This window comes from Prionailurus viverrinus, chromosome F1 (assembly GCF_022837055.1).
Source record: "Prionailurus viverrinus isolate Anna chromosome F1, UM_Priviv_1.0, whole genome shotgun sequence".
Lineage (NCBI taxonomy): Eukaryota > Metazoa > Chordata > Mammalia > Carnivora > Felidae > Prionailurus > Prionailurus viverrinus.
In genome coordinates, this window is record NC_062577.1 from 410,001 (window position 1) to 434,635 (window position 24,635).

Consider the following 24,635-nt stretch of genomic DNA (forward strand, 5'->3'; position numbering starts at 1 on the left):
CCTCCAGAATGGGTGTATCATTTATACTCAAAAAAAGAAAAATTTTTTTTAAATGTTTATTTTTGAGAGAGGAAAGACAGGGCGTGAGTGGTGGAGGGGCAGACAGAGAGGGAGACGCAGAATCCGAAGCAGCTGTGCCGACAGCTCAGAGTCCGACGCGGGACTTGAACCCGCCCACCGTGAGGTCACGACCTGAGCCGAAGTCGGTCGCTTCACCCACTGAGCCACCCGGGCGCCCCGGATCGTTTACACTTCTACTAGCGGTGTGCGAAGCCGTCTGTTTCTTCTTGTCCTTTAAGTTACCTTACGTAATTTTTGGCAATCTGGTGAGTATAAAGTGATAATAATTTTTAAAGGATTAATTTTTAATTTCTCCAGTTACTAATGAGATTGGACATTTCTTCACATGCTTGTTGACAATTAGGAGTTCCTTTTCTGAGAATTACTTATTCAGATCATTTGCCAGTTTTTCAACAGTTTTCTAATCTTTTCCATAGAGAGTTGCAGGGGTTTCATACATGTTCTAGAGGTTGATCCCGTATTGGTGTTGCACACTGCAAATATCCTTTGTTAGATAGTCACCACCGAATAGCCGCTATTAACCAAGCTTTCACTGTACAAACATCTTTAATTTTGATGTGATAAGAGTCCAGCAATATTTCCGTCTTACGTTTACGATTTCAGAGCTTATTTTCATCGCCCAATTTCTCCACACGTTCTCCTATGCATGTTTTTTAATTGTTTAAATCAAACTAATACACAGTTTAAAAAGGAAAACAGTAGTATCACACTTAGTCAAGCAGAAGCATCCCTCTTGCCCCAGGTCGTCCCTCCTAGAAGTGATTTCTTTTAACCCCTTCCAGCTCTTTGCCCCCTTCTGTAATATATCTCCGTATTTCTGGCAAAAACAAAACCAAACCAAACCCAAGCAAGAGCATACTGTGGTTTCTTGCTTTGAGACATTATGTGGACTTCCTGTTATGGAAGAGAAGGATTTGGCACTATTACACCTGCTGCTCTTTGTGTTTGGGGTCGCATTTTACATTTAATGTGTAAGTTATTGTGACCTTGGAATCATCAATGAGTCGAGAAGCATACTACAGTTGCATCTTTCCTGTGTAATCTTTTTATTTCTCTGAAATGAAGGACGTCCTCCATCTTTTAAAGTTAATTTTCTAAGTCTCACTCATGAATCATCCCCAGATTCTCTAAAGAGACTGTAAAATGCCCTAGAATCGATTTACCACGTGAGGAAGAAAGCCTTCCAGACTCTTCTACCCCGTGTTCACCGACCTGAAGCGTCGTTCCTGGAGCCTGTTGCTTTCCTGCTCCACTTTCGGCCACAGGCTTCAGTCTCTCAACCAACCCGTGTGGGATTCTCTCTCCTGTGGACCCTATGCCTTCTCCGTCTTCGTCTCCTCCCTCGTTTTGCTGGAATTCATTTCTTAGTGGTTTACTTAGAAAGCAGGGCCTGGGCGATACGCTTTTAGAAGATCCTGATTTTCTGAAAATGCTCGTTTCCCTCTCAAAATTGATAAAACACTTGATGAGGAATCAAACACACTCGCTTGAAATCATTTTACCTGACAACCGTTCTCTGCATTTTTCTGTTAACAAGTATGGTGCCAGTTCAGTTCCTGATCATTTGAATGTGATCTGTTTGATCTCTGGGTGGTTTACAAAAGTTCTCCATATTCTTGGTGTCCTGAAACATCACACAGTGATGTGCCCAGGAGGAGGTATCTGTCACCCACCGTGCTGGGAACTGGCAGGACTCTGCACACAGGAATCTTGCCCTTCGGTTACAGAAAGTGTATTATTTAGTACAATTTCCTTTTCTTTTTTTCTGTTATTTTACCGGAATTTTTTTGTTTTTTGGATATTGATTTCTCAAATTTTATTTTCTATCCATCCTTTTGCAATAAGTTTTAAAAGATTTTTCTCAAATTTATGTCCCAACTCATCTGAAACATTTTTTTAAATGCTTGTCTTATCTTTAACTTTCAAAGGACTCTTCCTGTTTTTCTAGTTATTCCTTTTTGTTCCTTCTGCGTGGCACTGCCTCTTTATCCTTCAACAAAAATAGGAAATTTTTTGTTTCTTTGGATCTTTTTCTTTTGCTAGTGGATTTCCTAAAATATCTGCTGATCCTTGGGAATTTGTTCATATTTAAATGTAAATCAGTAAAAAAGCTTAGTGGAAAGTTTTTTGGTTTATTTTTGGGCAGTATGTGTGTGTATGTGCCATTGATAAGAACCCAGCTGTCTCTTTGGGATTCTCAACTGCCATTATCTGGAAGTCTTTTCTGGGCCATTCAATTTCTTCAGAGAATCCACTGAAATCCTCCAAGGAGGGGACGGAAGGAGGAAGCGATAAACCCATCGCCAACATTCTGGGAGCTAAGCAGGGGAAATGGGTTTTGGAGTCTTACCTTCAGTTTGCAGACTTTTGCAAAATCTCACTACTTCTAGTTCAACACCTCCCCTCTCTCACCAACCACTGAGCCTGGCGTCCCTCAGTCTGTGGTCTCTGGCTTGCTTATTCCACAAAATGAACATACTGCTGAGTTGGGGGGGGTAAGCTGTTGAGTTTTGAAAGATGCTCTAACGGTGCTTTCTGTGGATTCTGAACCAATTCCCCAATTCATTCTAGACTCCTCTTTTTACTCCTGTCCCTAAAGGTACCTGGTGCCTTATCATTCTGGTTGATCTGAAGCTTGTCCTCTCTGTATCCTTCCGGAAGGGCTTGTGGGAACAATATTTCTTGAGTTCTTGCATGTTCTGTGGTTTTTATTTTTCACGGGTGCTTTATTATCCTTAAAAAACCTAAAATCCTCAAAAATCTCTGATATTCCAAACTCATCAAGTTGTTACATTAACTACATGCAGTTGTTTATCAATTATACCTCAATGAAGTTGTCAAACACAGAGTCACAAAGGCGGAAAAACCCTTGACTCACACTTTCCTTGGGAATCTTAAATGTTATCCGATTGTTTTCTGGTGTAGGGCTGCTATTGAAAAGTCTGATGAAAATTTCATTTTTTTACCTCCTTGAGTGACTTACTACTTTTTGCCTGTGTGTCCAGTACTCTTCTTTTTCTTCAAAGACCAATAGTTTGCTGGAATGTGTTTTGTTTTGTCTGGGTTATTTTCTCGGTTATGGTGTGTGCCTCTGTCATAGGAGTTTCAAGTCTGCTTTATTTTATTTTTTGTTTCAAGTCTTTATTTCAATTCTAGTTAGATAACATATAGGGTACTCAAGTCTGCTTTATTTTGGAAAATCTTGAATATAGATTTTCATATTTTCTGTTGCTTTCAGAGTCTCTTTCAGAGACTCCTATTATATAAACATTGGCCCCTCTTTGCCTTTCTTTTCTCTCCATCACTTTTCTCAAATCCTTTTTACCTTTCCCTCACTTTTTGATTAAAAAAATCTCCTTTCCATCTTCTGTTTCTCATAAGTGATCTGTTGAGTTTATTTACTCCCAAATTCCTTACAGGTCAGGCTGTATCCGGATTTCTGTCATGTCTCCTCAAATCTTGCATTCTCCAGCACTCATTTCTAAGTTTCTAGATTGCGATTTCCAATTTTTATTTCACAGCTTCTACTGTTCCCTCAATTTCTTCTGAAACACTGATTGCAGTTTTCACTGGTTTTGCAGACGGCCCTTTCTGGCACACTTCCATTTTTTGTGAAGATACAATGCCCGCTCTTCCCGTTTTGTGCGTGTGAGATTTGACTGTGACCATTTTCAGTTCCTCACTTTCAAGCGAAATGTCTTTTCCTGGACATATATGAGGGTGGGGTGGGCCAGAGTAATTCTTCTAGCTCCATGCCTTTGACTCTCTTTTCTATCATTTTCATAAAATGATTTTTTAAAACGACCTTGTGCTTTCTGAGCTCTTCCTCCCCACTCTCCTTCGTTGTCTGGACCTTCTCTTTCCTTTCCTGTCTGGCTCAGTTTTGAACCAATCCCCGCCAGCTCTCCTTAGTTTGGGGCTGCCATCTGGAAGGACATTCTGACCAGCTGGTTCCGAGACCTTACAATCGTAGCACTGGACCACCTTCCCACCGTCTCGACTCCCTTGCCCTTGGCTGCAGGAAGGAGCGGAGGCTGGAAACTCACTTCTGTGTCTTCTGTCCTTGAGATTCCCAGCACCGCGTGCTCGTGCTTGTGGTTTTCTGGCTCTGGGATTATCATGAATCCCTCTGCTTCACCTGTTTTTTCTAGCACGATGTTTAATAACATGGGGAGTCTTCAGATGACTTTTTTTTTTCCCCCTATCAGTTTGAGTTTTGGAGTTCATGGGAAAATCTTCTCATCTACTGTTCAGGTCCCATCTGTTTTTTTTTTTTTTTTTTTTTTTAAGTTTTCATATCTATTCAGTTCGTCTGTTTGTATGGAGAGATTTAAAAACCATGCTGCCGTGGTGACCAAGTTCCCAGAATCCTCCATTCACTGGATCCTAAAGACTCACTGACACATATTTTTCATCAAAATTTTTTTACATTGCATTTAAAAAGGTGGAACTGAATCACACTGGCACCTGTAATGCGTCATAGTATCCTACTGATAACAAAGGCACGTACACCACAAATGCTAAGAGACCACTTATTATTACTTTAAACTGCTTTGCCCCAACTTCTAGTAAGTTTGACCACCTTTTTATTTCCATTAAAAAAAAAATTCTTTTATTTATTTGAGAGAGACCGAGACAGCGTGAGTGAGGCAGGGGGCAGAGAGAGAGGGAGAGAGAGAATCCCAAGCAGGCTCCAGAGCCTGATGCGGGGCTCAAACTCACGAAACCGTGACATGGTGACCCGAGCCCATTCCAAAAGTGAGAGGCTTAACTGACTGAGCCACCCAGGCCCCCTGACCATCTTTTCGGTGTCAGTCATTTTGATTTTTCATCTGCTTATTCCTGGCTTTTGGCCAGTTACCTCAGGCACACTTCATTCTGTGGTTTGTAAGAGCTCTTGGTGCCTGTGGGTACTAACCCTCCGTCCTCTGCCCTGCGTTTGCCCCACTATGCTGTCGGTATGATCGGTGTGGATCAAAATCTCCAATCTGTCTCTACCCTGCTTCTCTGAGTTCTCAGTTCTTGCTTCAGGTAGTATGGGGCTTAACTGTCAGGCCCATACACATTCACGATCACGATCTCCTTTGTCTATTATTCCCTTTGTTGGTATACACTGCCCCCTTTCATGCCCCTTGATGTTTTACACCTTAAACTCCACATCATGGTGTGTATCTGTGACGTCTACGTTCCTTTGCTTTTACCCCCTTGCGCACACCTTTGCGTTCAGCCACGCGGCTTCTCGCTGGTTCTCGTGGTGCGCTCACTCTGGAGAGCCAGCCGCCACGTAGGAAGGCTGCGGCCGTCATCTGGACAGACCATGAGCATGAGCTGTCCGTCACCGGAGGGAGCCGTCCTGGTCACGCAGCCGAACTTGCACACACCTGCAGCCTTGGCTGACAGCTGGCCACCCTCCACGGCAGACCCTTAGTGACAACTTCCCAGGGGAGCCCTTCTCAAATTCAGACCCACAAAACTGGGAGCGTCATAAAAACATCTTTTTTTAAGCCATTAGGATTTGAGACAATTCACTGCACGGTTATCGGTACCAGGCCACCATGTTTTCTTCTCTTTTCTCTTTCCTGCCGTCATTCACTGAATAGCATTCCTTCTGCAGGTAAGAAAATCACACATTTTATGTGCTCGTCTTCTGTTTATTTCTTCCAGCCTGCTGAGATCCACACTTGGGCTCACTTTCCTCATCAAGTTGCCAATACTTAAACGTTTACACGATACTACTCTGTCAGGTACTGTTCTAAGGTATTTACAAATATTAAGCTTCTTTAAAACTCCAAAGAATCCAGTGGAATGGGTCCTATGGTTGTACTCGTTTTCTGATGAGGAAATGAAGCAGGGAAAGGCACGTAACTCGCTTGAGTCCGTCCACCCAGAGAGTGTGTGACGGAGCGGAGCGTGCAATTCGGGAGACCCTGCTGGGAACCTGCCACGGTAACGACCACGCTATGCTGTCTCCGCAGCACTTCCCAAGGAGAGACAAATGCCTAACCATGTTCACCTCATCTGACCCTTACACTCACCTCCACTGTGTTTGTCTCGAACTTAATTCTGGACTGCTCTGAATCTGCATTTCCTTTCCCTTCCACTTTGTAGAGCGAGGGTCCTTATGTTTGTAGATCACAGGAAAGTTCTCTGAGATACTAGTCACCCTATTTCCCAAATCTCTCACAGCGGCCATGTGGCTTTATCCATCTTTTTTGATGGAGTACTTCCTCTAAGAATACTTACTTTTCTGTCTTCCAGTTTTACTGAGAGATGACTGACATAAAACATGTCAGTTTAAGGTGTCTACCACAATGGCTTGGTGGACGTATGTAGTGCAAAATGATCACCGTAAGTTAACATCCATCACATCACCTCATATAGTTGCAATTGTTTTTTTCTTGTGAGGAGAACGTTTAAAATCTACTTTCTTAGCAAGTTTCAAATATACAATACAGTGTTCTTAACTAGAGTCACCATGCTTTCCATCCATCCCCAGAACTTACTTACCTTATAACTGGAAGTCTGTACCTTTTAGCCTCCTTCAGCCATTTCCCTAATTTCCCAGCCCCACCTCCGGCAACCAATATGTTCTCCATTTTTGTGGAGTTCAGATTTTTAAGATTCTACACATAAGTGAGATCATACAGTATTTGTCTCTTATTTCACTTAACAAAATGCCCTCGAAGTCCACCCATGTCACGTCACAAATTGTAAGACTTTCCTTTTTCCTATGGCTGTGTAATATTCCAGTGTGTGTGTGTGTGTGTGTGTGTGTGTGTGTGTGTGTGCGCGCGCGCATGTGCCACATTTTCTTTATCCGTTCATCTGTCAACAGACACGTAGATTATTCCCATGTCTTGACTACCGTAAATAATGCTGCACTGAACATGGGGGTGCAGGTATCTCTTTCAGATAGTGATTTTGTTTCCTTCAGATAAATGCCCTGAAGTGGAGTTGTTGGACCGCATGGTACTTCTATTTTGAATTGCATGAGGAACCTCCATGCTGTTTTCCACAGTGGCTGCACCAATTTACATTCCCACCCACAGTGCACGAGGGTTCCTTTTTCTCCATATCCCCGCCAACACCTGGTATCTCTTGTCCTTTGGATGACAGCCATCGTAACAGGCATGAGGTGATATCTCATTGTCATTTTGATTTTCATTTCCCTGACAATTAGTGATACTGAACACCACTTTATGTAATTGTTGGCCATTTATTTGTATATCTTCTTTGGGAAAATGTCGATTCAGGTCCTCCGCCCATCTTTCAACTGGATTACGTTTTTGGTTTTTGCTATTGCGTTGTAGGAGTGCTCTTCTATTTTGGATATGAACCCCTTACCAGATACATGATTTACAGTATTTTTTCTCATTCTGTAGGTTGCCTTTTCACGTTGGTAATGGGTTTCTTTGCTGTGAAGTTTTTCAGTTTGATGTAGTTCCACTTCACTGACTTTTGCTTTTGTTTCATTGTCTTTGCTTTTGGTATCAAATCCAAAAAGTCATCGGGACGCCTGGGTGGCTCAGTCAGTTAAGTGTCTGACTTCAGCTCAGGTCGTGATCTCGCGGTCTGTGAGTTCGAGCCCCGCGTCGGGCTCTGTGCTGACAGCTCGGAGCCTGGAGCCTGCTTCAGATTCTGTGTCTCCCTCTCTCTCTGCCCCTCCTCTGCTCACTCTCTCTAAAATAAATAAACATTTTAAAAAAATCCAAAAAATCACTGCTAAGCCCAGTGCTCAAGGAGATTACCCACTATTTTCTTCTAGGAGTTTTGTGGTTTCGGGTCTTACGTTCAAGTTTTTAATCCATTTTGAATTGATTTTTGTGTATGGTATAAGAAAGCGGTCCAGTTTCATTCTTTTGCATGTAACTGTCCAGTTTTCCCAATATCATTTCTTGAAGAGACGATCCTTTCCCCATTGTCTATTTTTGGTGCCTTTGTCATAAATTAATTGATCATATGTATGTTCAATAAACAGGCATATGCGTATTGATTTCTGAGCTCTCTATTCTATTCCACTGATCTATGTTTCTGGTTTCATGCCAGCACCATACCATTTTGGTTACTATGGTTTTGTAACACAGTTTGAAATCAGGAAGTGTGACACTTCCAGCTTTTTCTTTCTGAAGACTGTCTGGCTGTTCAGGGGTCTTTTGTGGTTCCATACAAATTGTAGCATTGTTTTCCTTATTTCTGTGAAAAATGCTGCTGGAATTTTGATAAGAACTGTATTGAATCTACAGATTGCCATGTGCTAAAGACACTTTAACCACATTAATTTCTCTAATCCATGAACACAGAATATTTTTCCATTTATTGGTGTCTTTTTAGTTTTTTCATTAATGTCTGATAGTTTTCAGTGAACAGATCTATCTCCTTGATTAAATTTATTCCTAGGCATTTTATTCTTTTCCATGCAGTTGTACATGGGATTGTTTACTTGATTTCCTTTCCGGTAGTTTGTTGTTAGTGTATACGAGAGTTTTTCAATGAGGGTTTTTTTTTTTTTTCCAATAATGAAGTTCTTGCACACATGAAAATATTTTTAACTTCCTCTCATTGTTGATATTATAGCTGGGTTAATATTTTAGGGCTCACAGTTCTTTTCGTTCTAACACTCTGAACTTTCTCTCGATCTGTGATATCCTTAAATTCAACTATGATGTGTCTAAGTGTGAGTTTTTAAAAATCTATTCTCTCTAGCACACAATGATGTATTTCGATGTGAGGCTTTTCGGCTTTAAGCGCTGGAAAATTTTAGGTGATTTATTTCTTCCAGTACTTCTAACTCTGTATTTTTTTCTTTTCCCTTCAAAGTCCTACTACAGATATACTAAAACTATTTCTACCACGTATCGTCTTAGACTAGCCATCTCATCTCCCGCCTCGCCAACTTGTTCTTCTGCTATATCCAGTCTGTTCCTTCCACTGAGGCTGTCTGCTGGGTACTTTACGTCAGCAGTTATATTTTCATGTGAGCACTTGCAAATTGTTTTTCTTCACAGCTGCCTTATCCCACTCCCTGTTACCAATATACTTTTTTTTGAAGTCTCTTTGAGATACGTATTGTGCCAATTTATTTTAAATTCATATTTTGGCCTCAAAATTTTGCTTTATCTAGCATAGGTTATGCAGATTGTATTTCTTTTATACCAGTTATACTTCTGTGTATCTCATTAGCTTTTCGGATCCACCAACCTGTCTCTCATTCTCTGGTTTACATTCTGGGGAGGGAGGTCATTTAAGTTTTCCAATTTCTAGAATTTCTTTGTAGGAGCTTGAGCTAAGCAACTAAATCTTCATGTTCTACCACAATCAATACCTCAGTCATAGTTACAATGAATAGAATGAAACAACAGTAATTCAGCTGAATTTCTCACTAAACATGTCTCTTTCTCAGTGGCTGGTCAACTTCAGTCTTAAATTCTTCCATGTGCGGCCTCAACATCTTCTTTACAGTGAGTCCTCTAAGCACTATTCCTCACAGTAACAGACTTCAAGATGTTCAGTTTAGGAAAATGGAAGCAAGGAGACCACAAAAAAGAGAGCAAGCATAGAAGCAATAACCTCCCTTCATGAGAAATTTCCATTTATTGTATTACCTACATGAACTAACTATGCAGATAAGCAACGAATGGCAATCTGTGTTTTCTGGAACCCTAAACCTTCTCAAGTTATGGTTCAATTATACATTTATTTTGTTAATTGTATATCTAACTTTAATAGTAGGTATTATTTAAAAGCAAATACTTAGAGGGGCGCCTGGGTGGCTCAGTGGGTTGAGCGATCGACTTCAGCTCAGGTCATGATCTCACGGTTCATGGGTTTGATCCCCGAGTCGGGCTTTGTGCTGACAGCTCAAAGCCCAGAGCCTGCTTCAGATTCTGTGTCTCCCTCTCTCTCTGCCCTTCCCCCACTTGCTCTCTCTCTCTCAAAATAAATAAACATTTTTGGGGTTCCTGGGTAGCTCCGTCAGTTAAGCATCCCACTCCGGCTTAGGTCATGATCTCACAGTTCGTGAGTTCGAGCCCCACCTCAGGCTCTGTGCTGACAGCTCAGAGCCTGGAGCCTGCTTTGGATTCTGTCTCTCTCTCTCTCTCTACCCCGCCCCCACTCATGCTGTCTCTCTCAAAAATAAATATACGTTAAAAAAATTTTTTTTAAATGAGACTGCATATTAAAAAAAAGCGTAACCCCGAAGAACTAGCAAAACACAAACCCAGCATTCTTCTGAACTCTGCAAGTCTGTAGTCTTTCTCCTTAATCAAAAATGTGTTTGTGTGCAAGCTAATGCTGTGTGTACGGTATATTCAAGTCGTCTGTTCCTCCACTACTATGGATTCCAGATTTTATATTTTAAAATGAGAATAATTAATAATAAAAAGTTGTTTGGGATTTTGGAAAAATTGGTTCCTCGATTATTTTATTTCCCCTTCAATTCGTTAAGTGCCCATAACTGATTTGAAAAAAATCTTTAACAGCATGAAGTAAAAGGAGAATATATTTCAAAAATAGAAATGTTTCAAAAACTCAGAAATGCTTAAAAAAGAAGAGGCATAATACTCCAACTTGTCAGCTTTTTTGCCAAATAAATAAAACCAACCAAACCGTGCACTTCAAGGCAGCCCTCCCATTCTCAACTGTCATTTTTGATTTAGACTGAAATGAAAAAAAATTGAGAAAAGACGGAATTAAGAAGAAAACAAGGTCTGCAACACTCGTCCTACCTTTCCAGGTGGTGATTATTTCCATTCATATACAATTTCTTTTCTTTTCTTTCCAAGCTTTTTATGTTTGTGATTGTGAGGGAACCAACAGCACAAATTACAACAAATACAAAAAGCAGAAGAAACCCATTATTAGTACTTTTTTTTCCAGAACCCATCATGCTTGTATCTAGATTGAGTACCTTAGCTGGAAAGCCAGTTGAAGCAGGACATCCCTTTTTCCTTAAGGTCGGTGTGTGAACAGGAAGAGGAGTACTGTCTACAGTCTGAATCCGGGGGCAAGAGAGGAAACAGATATCATGAAACACTCCATCTATTTCAAACATCTCTAAAAATAAATCAAAGTAAATAAAGCCAAGCAAGACATCAATAAGGCAAATAATATCTCAATGAAGCTAAAATTCTTATAGTGTTGATAATTAAATTTCAGCCTGCAACATCTACAAACAGCCTGAAACAGTTGCTCAATTAGCAAAAAAATAATTGTCTCAAAATTTAAAAAGAAATGATTTAGAAAAGAGAATCCACAAAGAAAACAAAAACATCACAGCATGTAGTCTACATAAAAAATGAGGATATTAATTTTCGAGTTCATCTGAATATGCCCCCATTAATTCTTAAAAGTTCCTGAGTTTTTTAAAGCAGGATTTATAATCAAAATATTTAGAAGTCTTTTAACTTCTAACTTCTATACACAGAACGTATGTTACATATATGGAACACAATTCACTGGATTTGTGTTTAAGTGTGTGTGTGTGTGTGTGTGTGTGTGTGTGTGCGCGTGTGTGCATGTGTGCACGTGTGTGTAGAATGAGGAAGTGAGGAAGAGAGAAAGAGCGAGAGAGAGAATGATTAATGGGATTTTGTGCAGAAATCAATTTCCAAAGAAGGAAGCTAGACTGTTTAATATTATTGGAATTCAGAACTTAACATGCAAATTTAAAAGTTAAAAGTCGTATCTTTATTCTATAGGCATTAGTGTAAGATATTTCTTTTAATGAAAGGAACCAGTGATTTTACTGGAAAAGAGACATCACTTAATTAGCGAAGTTTAAAAAAAAAAGGCACGAAGAATTACTTTAGGATGCGAAGCAAGCAGGCAAGAGGAAAAAGCTAGCTTTGAACAAAGTTACAGAATATTTTAAAACGTTAAGACAAAAATGGATGGTCTTTGTCTTTGTTACTATATTAAACCGAATATTTTATATGCTTTATAACCTTAGAATGGAATTGAGTTTCTCAGAATTTTCTGCTTAATTGTGAGGTTGCCTTTAAATTTAATTTACCTTTAAATAGCTTGAAAAAGTTTTCGACCCTATTTATAAATTAATGCCGAAAAAGGTGAACATGAGAACTAAAGAGAGCGACACTGCATACCTACGTGAAAGTTAATAAAAAACAACAGGAAACAAAATTGACATTAGAATTGACACAGAAAATCTAAGAGAAGTTTTGAATGAAAAGGAATGAAGTTAGGGTGTTGGAGACAAGATTAGCAGAGTTCACAAAGACCAGCAATGCCAAACAAAAACACTATTTGGAAAAGATCCCATTCTTCAAGGTACCTATGCCTAGGAACAAATCTAACAAGCAATTTGAAGTCAACTAATAAAGAAAAAAAATGAAACTTTATCGAAGGATATAAAAGAGTATCTAAATGGTACGTATATATCATGTTCACAGACGGAAAGACCCAACCACAAAGATGTCAACTCTCCTCAGATGAATCTATACATTCAACGCAATTAATCAAAAGCCCCATATGGAATCTGACAAGCTGATCACAAAAGCCATATGTAAAACTAAAGGGTGAAAAAAAGAAAATGAAAAAGAATAAGGTGGGTGGGAGTGGTCGATCACGCCAGGTGAATTACTTCAGGCTTACAGTAATCAAGACAATGTGATGCTGGTGCAGGAACAGACCAAAAAACAAAACAAACAAACAAAAAACCCCAAAAAACAAAAAACAAAACCAGAAGAAGAGAATAAAGAACCCCCAAACAGATCCATTTATATAAAGCAGAAAGAGTTTTACAAATCAATGAGGGAAATACAAGAGAATTAGTTGTTCATATGAGAAAAACAGATTTATTTATTTATTTATTTATTTATTTATTTAAAGTTTATTTTGAGAAAGAGAGAGAGAGAGAGAGAGAGAGAGAGAGAGAGAAGGAACAAGAGGGGGAGGGGCAGAGAGGGAAGGAGAGAGAATCTCAAGCAGGCTCCGTGCTGTCAGTGCAGAACCAGATGCAGGGCTTGATCTCACAAACCATGAGATCATGATCTGAGCCAAAATGAAGAGTAGGATACTTAACTGACTGAGCCACCCAGGAACCCCTGAGAAAAATGGATTTAGAATCCCATTTCACATAATTTGTAACAACCAACTTCAGCTTAAGGTCTTAAACATGTAAAATAAAAAAAATTTAAACTTTCAGAAAATATATGGAAGAAAACTTTTATAAATGCTGCATAGGGCAGAATTGCTTTAGAAATGCATGAAAAAAACGGGAGTCATAGAGGAGATGATTGATATATATATATATACATAAGACTACTTTAAAATAAACGCTGTTGCAAGACAAAAAGATACCAAATAAAATTTTAAAATAAGCTACAGATGGGAAGAAAGTATTTGCAGTGCATATAAGCCAGCTAAGGATTAGTATCCAGATTATATAAAGAACAGTTACAAAACAAAAGAAACAATTCAATGGAAAAACAGACAAAAGACATATACAGGCAAATCACCAGTGGTCAATAAACGTACAAAAGGATGCTGAGTTAACACGAAGATCAGAGAAATGCAAATTAAAAATCCCACTCCATACCCATCAAATTGGCAAAAGTTAATGTGTGACAGTACCAAGGGTTGGTGAAGATGTGGGAAAATGGGGAACTCTCACACATTGCTGGTGGGAGTGAAATTGGTTCAACCGCTGTGGAAAATAATTTGGCAAAATCTAGTTAAAGTTGAGAATGCACATACCATACAATCCAATAATTCAACTCCCAGGTACATAGCTAATCACACTCTGCACACACAAAAGCAGACAGCTATTAGAATGTTCACTTCAGCACTGATTATGACAACAAAAATTGGAAACAGATATCCAATAATATGACATTATTAAATATCCCAAATTTCCAACAACAGGAGGATGCATAGCATGGTTGTGGTATATTCATACAACGAAATAGGACGTAACGGTTTAACGAGTGGACTAAACGGACACGTATCTGCAGGGGGAAAGTTCAAAAGCATCACGTTGAATGAAAGCGGTTACAGGAAGATACAGATAACCTGTGTGTAAAACATAAACGTAGAGCAAATGTTATCAGGTATGGTTGCTGTCTACAGACGAAGTAAAACGTAAAACTGAAGAAGAGAAAGTACATCAATGGCAGGGTCTTTAGACGCGTCTGAGGAAGGAGGAAGGGGAACGGTACAGGGAAGGGTGTTTCAACTTTCTCTGAAAACAAATTGGCAAAGAGCAGGGCAAAAGCGTCCACATCTGCTACATCTGTGGATGGTGGCCACACGGGCGTTTGCTATTCTCTCTACGCTCCAAGGATTTCAACAGTCAAAACGTATAAACTCAACGATTGAGACAAAGCAGAGCGTCATCAACTTAAGCGGTCTGCGGTCGTCGCTCGCAGGGTTGGAAAAGACCCAGTTAGACTCGAACCACAGATCCCTTCATTTCAGACAGCTTTCCCAGGTGGGCCATCTGCTCCCGGCTCCAGAGACGACACGGGAAACAAAGGGGCGGCGGCAGCGCTGTTCGCGGAGCGGACGCGGTCTGAGCCGCACCCACTGAGGCACGACGCCCTTCCGACTCGTTGAGACAATGACCTCTGCTGAGAAAAGTGGCCAGCCGGCTGTTTGAAAGCAGTCACGTGGGGTGCAGAACAACACCGGTGTGGTGGTCGTGGTGGTTTTGTGCTACCGCAAGGCAGGGGACGGCCGAATGCCTCCTGCTGATGGGCAGTTAGAGTAAACTGTTCAGCGGCCGGCAATGGCAATTTTAATTTTAAGCTCACTTTGCGGCAGTTACACATATCTTTTTAGATCAGAAGAGTTGAAATCTGAGAATGGCACCTGACACGGCTGTGTGCCTCCGACGTTTGTATCTGATAATTCCAAGATTTAGAGAACCCCGCCCTCTGCTCCACACAGTCCTCTACTTCAGATACAGACTACCTTTCTAATGAAATAAATGTTTGTCTGTTTTAGGTTGAACTTGGGGGGTACAATTTTCTGCTTTTGTTTTACGGTCCTATTTACATTATAATAATAACGCAATGCTCTCCAGTAGACCGTGACTTAATTACAGAATATATTTGAGTCAAACAAGAGTCGGCTTTCACTTGTTTTTCGATTCCCTCTTTCTGACAAGTGACAAGCTGGAGAGCGGGGCTACCCCGGGGAGGCACCTTAGCTGGCTCAGCTTCGCAAGAAGTGGGAGGACATGTGGACCCTGACTGGATGCAAACCCGGATGCTCGGATTCCGCACACACGTGTTCTCAACGGGATCAGTCTAGGAGAAGCCAGGAACGACAAAAACCCAAGATATCACTTTCAAACAGCGTGCAGCTCTTAGCGAATTTCTGTAAGGCACAATCACGGTAACATTTGTTGCGAAGAGAGGAAAACGCACTTCAGCCTGAACGTTGACCTCCGGGAAGCGTCATTCCACAAAAGCAGGACCGCTCGCTTTACCGTAAACAGAGGTAAAGATGACCACAGGTACCTCCATGCTGCAGGCCTCACTGCCGACCTCTCACTCTGCGTGCCGGTCTCTACTCTACGTTCTTGCAGTCCACGTGAAACGTTCGTGTTTCACAAGAGAAATCTCCCACAAGTGCAGAGGACTTCACAGAGGTATGTCCTGCAGGTTCGAGATAATTCTGTCCTTTGTAAGAACGAGATCTGGGCCTCTACCAGGCATCACTTGCAGGCAAAAGAAACGGACTTATCAGCTTTGTGTCTGTCACTGCAGGCGATTCCGCCCTCTTATTCTGCGGCAGAAATGCCAGCACTCACACTCAGCCGCACCCTTTTAACCGAATGTTTTTAGAGACTCAAAAGACGTTGGGTTAAAACTGAGCATTAAAGACGGAGCAAACTGATCAATGACTGGTTCCGTCTGGCAATTTTCAAAATGACCAGGATCGTGTGTTTAAAGTGAAAAGGCGAGGAAAGCAGTTTGGAAAAGAGGTTAGGGGAATTTGTTTCAAATGTGCTGTACAGCAAGGACAATCAGCTTAGATCAGAAGTGACAAGTCAATAAAGAGAACAGTCAGCTTAAAGACTGTACATATGTACTTCACAGCTGGGAAAGCACTTCAATATTTTAAAAATTGGAGCACTCGGACTGAAGCATACCGGCCGTGCCCCAGCTCGGAGCGGGTGATGCGGTCAATTTCAGAAAGCTCAGTACAGCTTACGAAGTGGGAGACCCAGGCCTGAATCCCACCCTTGCCTTCAAATTGTGTGTTCTTTCTGTTGTACCAGAGGCACCTCCACTCAAGGCTTTAATGATCATGGAGCCTGAGTTACATTATCTTTCTCTCCTGCCAGTGAACTCTGACCAGGAAGAGGGGAGTAAAGAAAGAAGAAAAGGACAGTCTTGGACGATTTCTGCCCAGTTCACAAATTTGCTCGGGGACAGGCATGGGGAAGGTGTTCCATTCAAATCATCAATCTGGAGTATAAACCTGGGCTGGAAATAAGGCAGAAAGGTCCCACTTTCTGAAAATCTCCTCCTGCTAGTTTCCGTAAGATTATGTAATGGCAAGCTGAGTAAGAGTCCGCGGGGGAAAGGGTTCAACGAACACGGACCGGATATGCAAACAGTACTGGTGCGCACAGCCCGATGTGGGGCTCGAACTCACGAAACCGTGAGATCATGACTTGAGCTGAAGCCAAGAGTCGGACACTTAACCGACCGAGCCCTCCAGGTGCCCCTGTCATAAAGTTTCAAAGAAGTGTCTGAGTAGGGGCTTTGCTAAGTATGAAGAACTGAGTCATCTTAAGAAAGCGGAAGCTTCTGGCCGGTCACACAAAAGCGTGACTGGAAGACTGGAGCCGAGGCCCCATACGAAGGACAAAGCTGCCGACGAACGGGGCTGACCAGCTAACACAGTGGCTTCCTACCTGGGAGGGCAGTGGCTTTCAGCCCGGTGCCAGTGCGAGGAGGGCGGGAGCCGACTTTCAGGGGTCCCGGCGGCAGGGGGAGCAGGCCTGACGGCTGCGGCCAGGGGCTGGGCAGGTGGCTTTGTTACTTACACTTTCCTGCGCCGGGATCGGGGAGGCGTACGTCGCGGAAGTCATCACGCCTAAAAACCCATCCCCCTGCCTCCGCCCACAGTTGGTCACTGAAACATTTACCATCATGTTTCACGACCCTGTGAAAATGTGACACTGACGGTGTGATACTGAACAAAGGGAAAACGATGCCTTCGGGGTTTCATCCGTGATGACAGAAATTAGTGACTCTGATGGGAACTCTTGAGGCTTCAAATACATACCTCTTGGCCCCTCTTTAGAATCTCTGTCACTTATAAAAAGTCTTTTTCTCCTCACAGTTTTTACTCATAAATAAAAAAGAAAACCACAGGAATGAGGACAGATTTTAAAACGATTTTCTTAGCTGCAGGAAGTAAAAACTGGTTATTCAAAAGAGGAAACGTTTAGACTTAAAACCTAACCCAATACCAATTCTAATAACAGAATAATGAAAATTACCATACTTTTTGGAACTATATGCTCTTAAAATAAAACTAAATTCCAGAGATTAAACAAAATCAAGGTAGTTCTTATTTTAAAAAATTTTAAATAAGTAAACATATTTGAGTAGTATTTTGAGATGGCATTGAGTATATTTATAAAAGTTGAGCTATACCATTTATGATGATACTCTTACTTTTTATTTTATTTATTTATTTATTTATTTTAAACATTTTTTATTTATTTTTTTTGGGACAGAGAGAGACAGAGCATGAACGGGGGAGGGGCAGAGAGAGAGGGAGACACAGAATCGGAAACAGGCTCCAGGCTCCGAGCCATCAGCCCAGAGCCTGACGCGGGGCTCGAACTCACGGACTGCGAGATCGTGACCTGGCTGAAGTCGGACGCTTAACCGACTGCGCCACCCGGGCGCCCCATACTCTTACTTTTTAAAACACGTGAATGTATAAGTGAAGCTTAAAAATTACCACTTTATTTTTCAAAAGTGTGTTTCTTAGGAAAGACAAGGAACAAAGTTTGGTACAGAAGAATAAACTGGTGGCAATAATGTTTTGAATATTAAACTAAGAAAAAATTTTCCCAGATCTTCTAAAAGGTGTTGGAAGCAAATACCTGTTAGATTAATAGATTTAAATATTTCATTTCCTTTCTGCATTACTGCCAATGTAAACAACATCTCAAAAGAGGTTTAACAGTAAGAATAAGAAAAACGTAATACCACTTATATAACGTGTTCATTAACACCAACAGGACTGGTTTCTCAAGATGCTAATTTTATCCATAACTACAAGCTTACCAACACACTTATAGTTAATGATTCTACCCACTAAAAAGCAATTGATTTTACTAAACCTTCAGAATACTCAATAACTAGAAGGCAGACTCTGCAGATAGCCTAAAATTAATTTGAAAATTAACTGGCAATGATTCACATAGAACATGGAGGCAAAGCAACTGATTGACAGCACATCAACTGTGCTTATCTTCTGAGCCATTATCATGGTTATAACACAATCGTTAGTAATATACTTAAATCATGGAAGTTAAATTCTCTGTGTTTTGAAAAACTGGATAGCATTCAATGTGTGCAATGACTTGAATTCATAATTCAGGAAAAGCTGATAAGTATGATACACACCAACAGCAGAGATATAATTCGTTGATCGGGTAAATGGTTGTAGAAGGAATGATAAAAAGGAGAAAATAGCAAAAAACAATAAATAGCTAATATTTATTGGACAGCACCTTCTGATATTATCTGGAGAAAGACCTTGGAAACAAATCTTAATAGTATAAGCCATTCACTCAATATTTCTAAGCTGCAATCTACTGTGAAAACATGAGGGATGTCTTTACATAAATGTGATTTTTTTCCTATTGTTTTGGTTACCTAATCCTCTTTTCTAAGTAAACACACTTCCAGGAATTATTCTGAGGAGCAGACAATAGAAACATCTACTATATCCAATGTAATTTTTACCTATTGCTTTACCGTTTGGGGAAAAAAAGGAAAACGGAATGAGTTATCAGAGGTATCATCCACGATACATAACACTGCCATGTAAAAAGCCCATAATGTATCCTGAATCTGTTAGGATTTCCCTCCTGAATGATCGACAAAACATATTGTTAGAGCAGTACAGTCAAACAGAAAAGTTTTTTCCTCTCCTAGGATCAGATCTGATTTTTTAGGTGAAGTCCTCAAGCTACGCAGTATGGTTTTCTGATAAATAATAAAAACCACTAAAACGACTCATCTTGACTATTTATCAATGGGCCTTTTCTACTCCAAAATAATTACAGATTTGAACAGATACAAAAAGTAAAACATTCCCATAAGAAACCTGGTTTTAAAGTAAAAGATACCAAGATTTGATATGGATTTGATCTAGATTAAAAAAAAAAAAGCTGACATCTAACATTTTGTTTTGCATTAGTAAATATAAAACTCTAAGAAAATTAAAACTCTAAGAAAAAACCCCCATTATCATCATCCTTTAAGCTAGAAGTATTTTGGAAGCAAAGTGGCAAGTAATCCAATTTTTTTGTATTCAGAAACACTTTATAACCTCAAACTTTCAACGATGTAATTATTTCTGTTAATTGAACTTATGATAAAAACAGTATTATGGAAATACTAGATCATTTGGGAAACAGCAAATATAATATTTTATCATCCTAAAGCAAATAATAAATTACTCAAGGTTATGACAAGTAAGTGCAATCTTACTAATTACAAACAATATAACTTGGTACTCAATGAAAATTTCCCATTATTTTCCATATATTGATTTGAAGATCTACTCTGGAGACTTTACAAATGTTTTCAGAAAACAGAAAGTTCAGCTACGTGTTATTTGAAATCTCTGTTCTAAACTCGGAAGGAATACTCTAAAATTCAATGCTTCTATTAATGAAAACACTGTGGACCTTTCCATTAACCACTTACATTCAGGCATTAACAACAGTATTCGTAACCAATCTTTCTTATACTATGCTTAATTGAATAGCACCATTTATAAAGAATGGGACTTTCCAGCACACTGGACATAAAAGTCCAGTAAACCTTAAATTGTAATACCTCACTTATATGACATTTAACAGTCACTTAAAGAATTTTAAATTTATAAAAGTATTACATATTGCTTGTCTAAAAACACAGGCTATAACAAAATTGTACGTCACTGTTAGATTCAAGGCCACTGTTAGGAATGGTAACGACCTGTGTCCCTTCTGCAACGCGCCGCTGTTTCCCAGGGCCACTGGGCCCCTCACTGTACCGCCATGATGCTTCTATGGATCTGCTGAGTAGCTGGTAATTCTTCACTCAGCTCCCTCCAAGACATCAGCACTTTTCAGAGAGGTTTTTTTTTTTTTTTAAGTTGCCAGATACATAACCAAGGAAAAATTGCAGAAATCCTGGGAAGCAGATTACCAAGCCTATCACATCTGCATTTAAAAAATCATACAGAAACAGTCAGTGGGCTCTAGTCAGTGAGGCTTATTCACATCCTGTAAGATGAAGACAGAGACTGAACAGGAGGAACCTTGTAACGGCTATTTCCCTCAGAAGTTTCTCCCTATTCTGTTCTGGGTCAGGGCCCCTAGAAGTCTGCAAGGCAAGTGAGATACAATCTATATTTAACCAGCGAATAAAATCTCTCTGAACTGCAACCATGTTAAAGAAAAACCAGTTAAAAATTTAGTCAAGTCACAGGCTGATGATTTGAACCTAATATCGTTGGGCACACAATACTGTGGTCTTCCTTTCTAGAGGTTATACGATATACTTAACACATACTCAAAGATTAATCTGATAAATCCAAGCACCCAATGGTTTTAACCCTATAAATGTCAGGATAATAAAAAAAATCGGTTGAACCAGCAATCTCTTCGAAGACTTCACTGCTCGATGGAGTACTAGTTGAAGTCACACTGGCCACCTCACTGGTATCTGAACTGCTTATTCACTAATAAGCAGTAGTTTGGAAACATGTGCTCTAGGAGGGTTAATCGAGCCACCCTACTGTTTCCCGCGTTCTCCATAAACCAGAGAATTCCATGATCTAGCTCTTTCCAAGTCCAAGAATTCTCAAGAATTTTGGATTTAAGGTGCTGACCAATACCAATGATTATGAAGCCGACGACAGGTTTCAAAACTTCCACCTACGACAGGCATTCCTTTTTAATGTTACTACCGACGACAGGTTTCAAAACTTCCACCTACGACAGGCATTCCTTTTTATTGTTACTATTTTACATCGCATATGAAAAACAGAGCAAACATCAGCCAACCCACTGCTTTTCAACTATGGAGTGTGTGTGTTGTGCATAATGACATTGGGGTGGATGCTGATGTAGGGAAATTGAGACCTTTCTACAAATACATCCCCCACTCTGGGCATGTCAGAATCGTGCTGGATAGAGGTAGTGGCCTAGCCCATTTAATCCTGACAGACCCTGACCTAGCCTTAGTACAGGATGATGCTGACAGTTGGTTACCAATACATATACAAAGAATGTCACGATATTTCTAAAAATCTTGGAGATACCTTAGAATATAAACAATTAACTATCAACATTAAGGCTTCAAATCTATAAATGTATTTAGGGACATTCCTTTGAACTACATTAAAAAAATCTATCAAAGATTTCTGCTGAACGGATTTACGTCAAACTATAGCCAATAAGATCTATAACTTGCCCCAAATTCGTTTGACTTTTGCACAATATGAATTGTCAAGCTTTTTTCTACATAATTAAAATCTCTAGGAAATCTCCACGTATCTGCTCATATCAGACTCTTATTGAGAAACTCATTTACTCTGCAGGGGACTGATTTGGACACCAAACTTTAGAATCACTTTCTTTCCTACTAAACATGAAAAAGATACCTTATAATTTGAGTCATTTGGTTGCCGAAATGTAGACGAACATTCCTAAAGCTTTACGGCCCAAGCCAAAGAAAGAAAAGGAAAAGAAAGAAAAGGAAAATACGGAAAGGCGAGAGCGAGAGCAGCAGCACAAAGCATGCAGCGGAGGTAAGAGCACATCACGGGGACGTGGGCGTGTTCTGCAACCACAGGCAAAAAGGGTGAGAGACAGGGAGGAGGGCGTGGGGTGGGGACACACGGTGCGGTGGTTTCTTACACGTCTGCCTTTGCTGGCTGGAGTGCAGGACGGAGAGCGCTTCAACAAAGAAAGGAGAATACTACACGTTACAAACACACACGACTCTCGATGGCTGCCGCCGTGTTAACAGACAAAGTCTATCAACATACACAGAGAGACACGTTTTCTGATAGGTCCAAAGTACATTTGTTTTCAGGAAAAACTGGAGGATAGGACAACGGAGAAAAGGCTGCTCGGATTCGGGCTAAGGTGACGGTAACGCTTTCGCTGGACCCCGCGCGGTGACCCACGCAATGGTGCTCCAGCGAGCGAGGGACGATCTCCTTCCTGTGGAGGTTTGGAAGTAGCAACTGGAAACAGGAGAACGAAAAGGAGCCAGATAATTCTGACTGAGCGCCAGTTAGCACTTAGTAAAATATTTCATGGGCCGGTCTTTTCCCTACCAAACTCTTACTGTTTTCAAAGATGATTCTTTCCAATGGTAAGAGCTAAATTAGGCCTTTGGGATCACTGACGGTGAATGAAAACAAAAACAGTTACTTCAACGATACCACCCGCCTTGACTGGATATTAGGCTTAAGTCAAAAGGGACTGTCACCTTTCTGACATTGAAGATTCAGTAATTAGGGAAAAACAGCAAGAACAATAAGCAGGTAGTAACCACATCAAAACAGTCCCAAGCCTCTGGAACTTTGGGATGTGCAAAGAGCAGAGCTTCACACACATAAACCATCTCTACCTCTGGCAACTCCCTATATTCAACTGAACCTGACACGTCCTGAGGTTTTGCGACGGGTCAGGTATTTACAAGGTGGGGAAGACCCCGGGCCCCCAACAGTGGGCCTCACATGGTAGCTGAGGTTTGCTGCACAGTTTTGTGGGAGGCCGGAGGCGGGACGTACAGGATTTGCATGGGGGCCTAGAGGAGGGGGTTTACAAACGGAGTCTATGGGAGCCACAGAAGATCCCAGAGAAAACTTGGAAGGGTAAGAAGATCATTCCGGATTACCGGTATTATCTGTACAAGTCTGGCAGATCGCTAAACAGGAACTATTATTTCTTTCTAGGAAATGGGAAGGGGGCTGACTTGAACACCGTGTCCTGAAGAGTTAACGGTGAACCGGGATTAGAAGGCCTGCAGATTCCTAAGCAATCTGTGTTTCTTCGTCCAGTGTGTAACTAGCACACCTTCCTCTTGGACTCCGTGGACCATACTCATCTATCCGTGGGGACCCCACTCAGGCACTGGTTCCTTCAGAAAGCCTTTCTGCAGCCCCCTGGCTCAGTCAGGTATCTCTCCTTTATACTCCTATGATATACAGTCCATATCTTTTATTAGTTTGATTTTCCCAATCGTGTTATAATTATTGATTTACACATGTGGTTTTTCCATCAGACTCGGATTCTTCAGGGCCAGAAACATTGTAACATGCTTATCGTAATAAAGCCTATCCATTTCAAAATCCTTAATAAGTACTGAATGAATCCTTCTGAAATGCTGCAATACTTAACTGAAATATTTCTTACGGCACCTGTCACTTTCGACATGGCGCAGCACGTAACCATGGATTTATTTTTTCTAACAAGATGATAAGCGTTTCGCGGCCTACGTCTCCATCTGCTATGTCTTAGGAGCTACCACCGTGCAAGGATTAACACAGAGAATCCTTGACTTTCTGGCTATCTTTCTACACTTCTAGAGCAGAGTTGGGAGTGTGCTGAATCCGTGAAAAAATGCATGACTAGTTCAAAGTACACACATTGCCACCATACTAAAAACAAGTCAAAACGTCTCTCAAAACCATCTCTGCGTATGAAGGACAACACCTGGTCTCAGCTGGCACCGTATAAAGCTAATAATGATACTAAATCATAGTGATAATATTCTTCCCAAAGTGTCTACCTAGAAACCCGACAGCTGTTTTTCTGTTTTCAACAAGAAGGGGAAATTAGGCCGCTTCCTGATGATACAATTACAGAAACACACACTACGCTCTCTCTTCTACACACTGACACACAACCACGGTTTCGTACAAACAGTGGAACTGGTCTCACAGCCCAGGAGAAGCCAGTATGTTGCCTTCATCTCTAATCATATACACTTTAAAACTATGCCTTTTCTACCTAGGTCTCTCGGTCGCCACTGTAATGCTCAGGCTGATCGTAGGAGGAAGCACACAAGCAGAAACCAAAAGAAGTACTTTATCTTATAGACACGGATTTGGCAAATAGCTTTTAAGATTCAGTTAATGAATTCCAAAGGTCTTCTTAAACAGGAGAGTGAAGAGTGAAAGTCTGGGTGGTCATGGGTGTTTCCCTCTAGACTGCCTCAATGTATGAGAATATAATACAGATCTGGTATATATAATTAAGATAGAATCCTGCCTAAATGAGAGAAGGGCTGCATATGACAATCTCCTGAAACGTGAGTTTCAAGTTG

The 24,635-nt window shown here is 40.7% G+C and overlaps 1 protein-coding gene across 6 annotated transcripts in view; it reads right to left on the bottom strand.

Moving 5' to 3' along the window:
- CDC42BPA (CDC42 binding protein kinase alpha) overlaps nucleotides 1-24,635 on the bottom strand; it is a 323,204-nt gene that overhangs the window by 36,216 nt on the left and 262,353 nt on the right. For 2 of the 6 annotated variants that reach the window (XM_047839754.1, XM_047839752.1), the window contains 2 exons: nucleotides 22,214-22,252; nucleotides 10,991-11,074 (listed from right to left, as the gene is read on the bottom strand). In XM_047839754.1, coding sequence (XP_047695710.1) covers nucleotides 10,991-11,074; nucleotides 22,214-22,252 — 123 coding nt within the window. Of the gene's footprint in view, nucleotides 1-10,990; nucleotides 11,075-15,245; nucleotides 15,351-22,213; nucleotides 22,253-24,635 lie in introns of all 6 variants that reach the window. The other 4 variants (XM_047839753.1, XM_047839755.1, XM_047839756.1 and 1 more) reach the window with 3 other exon arrangements.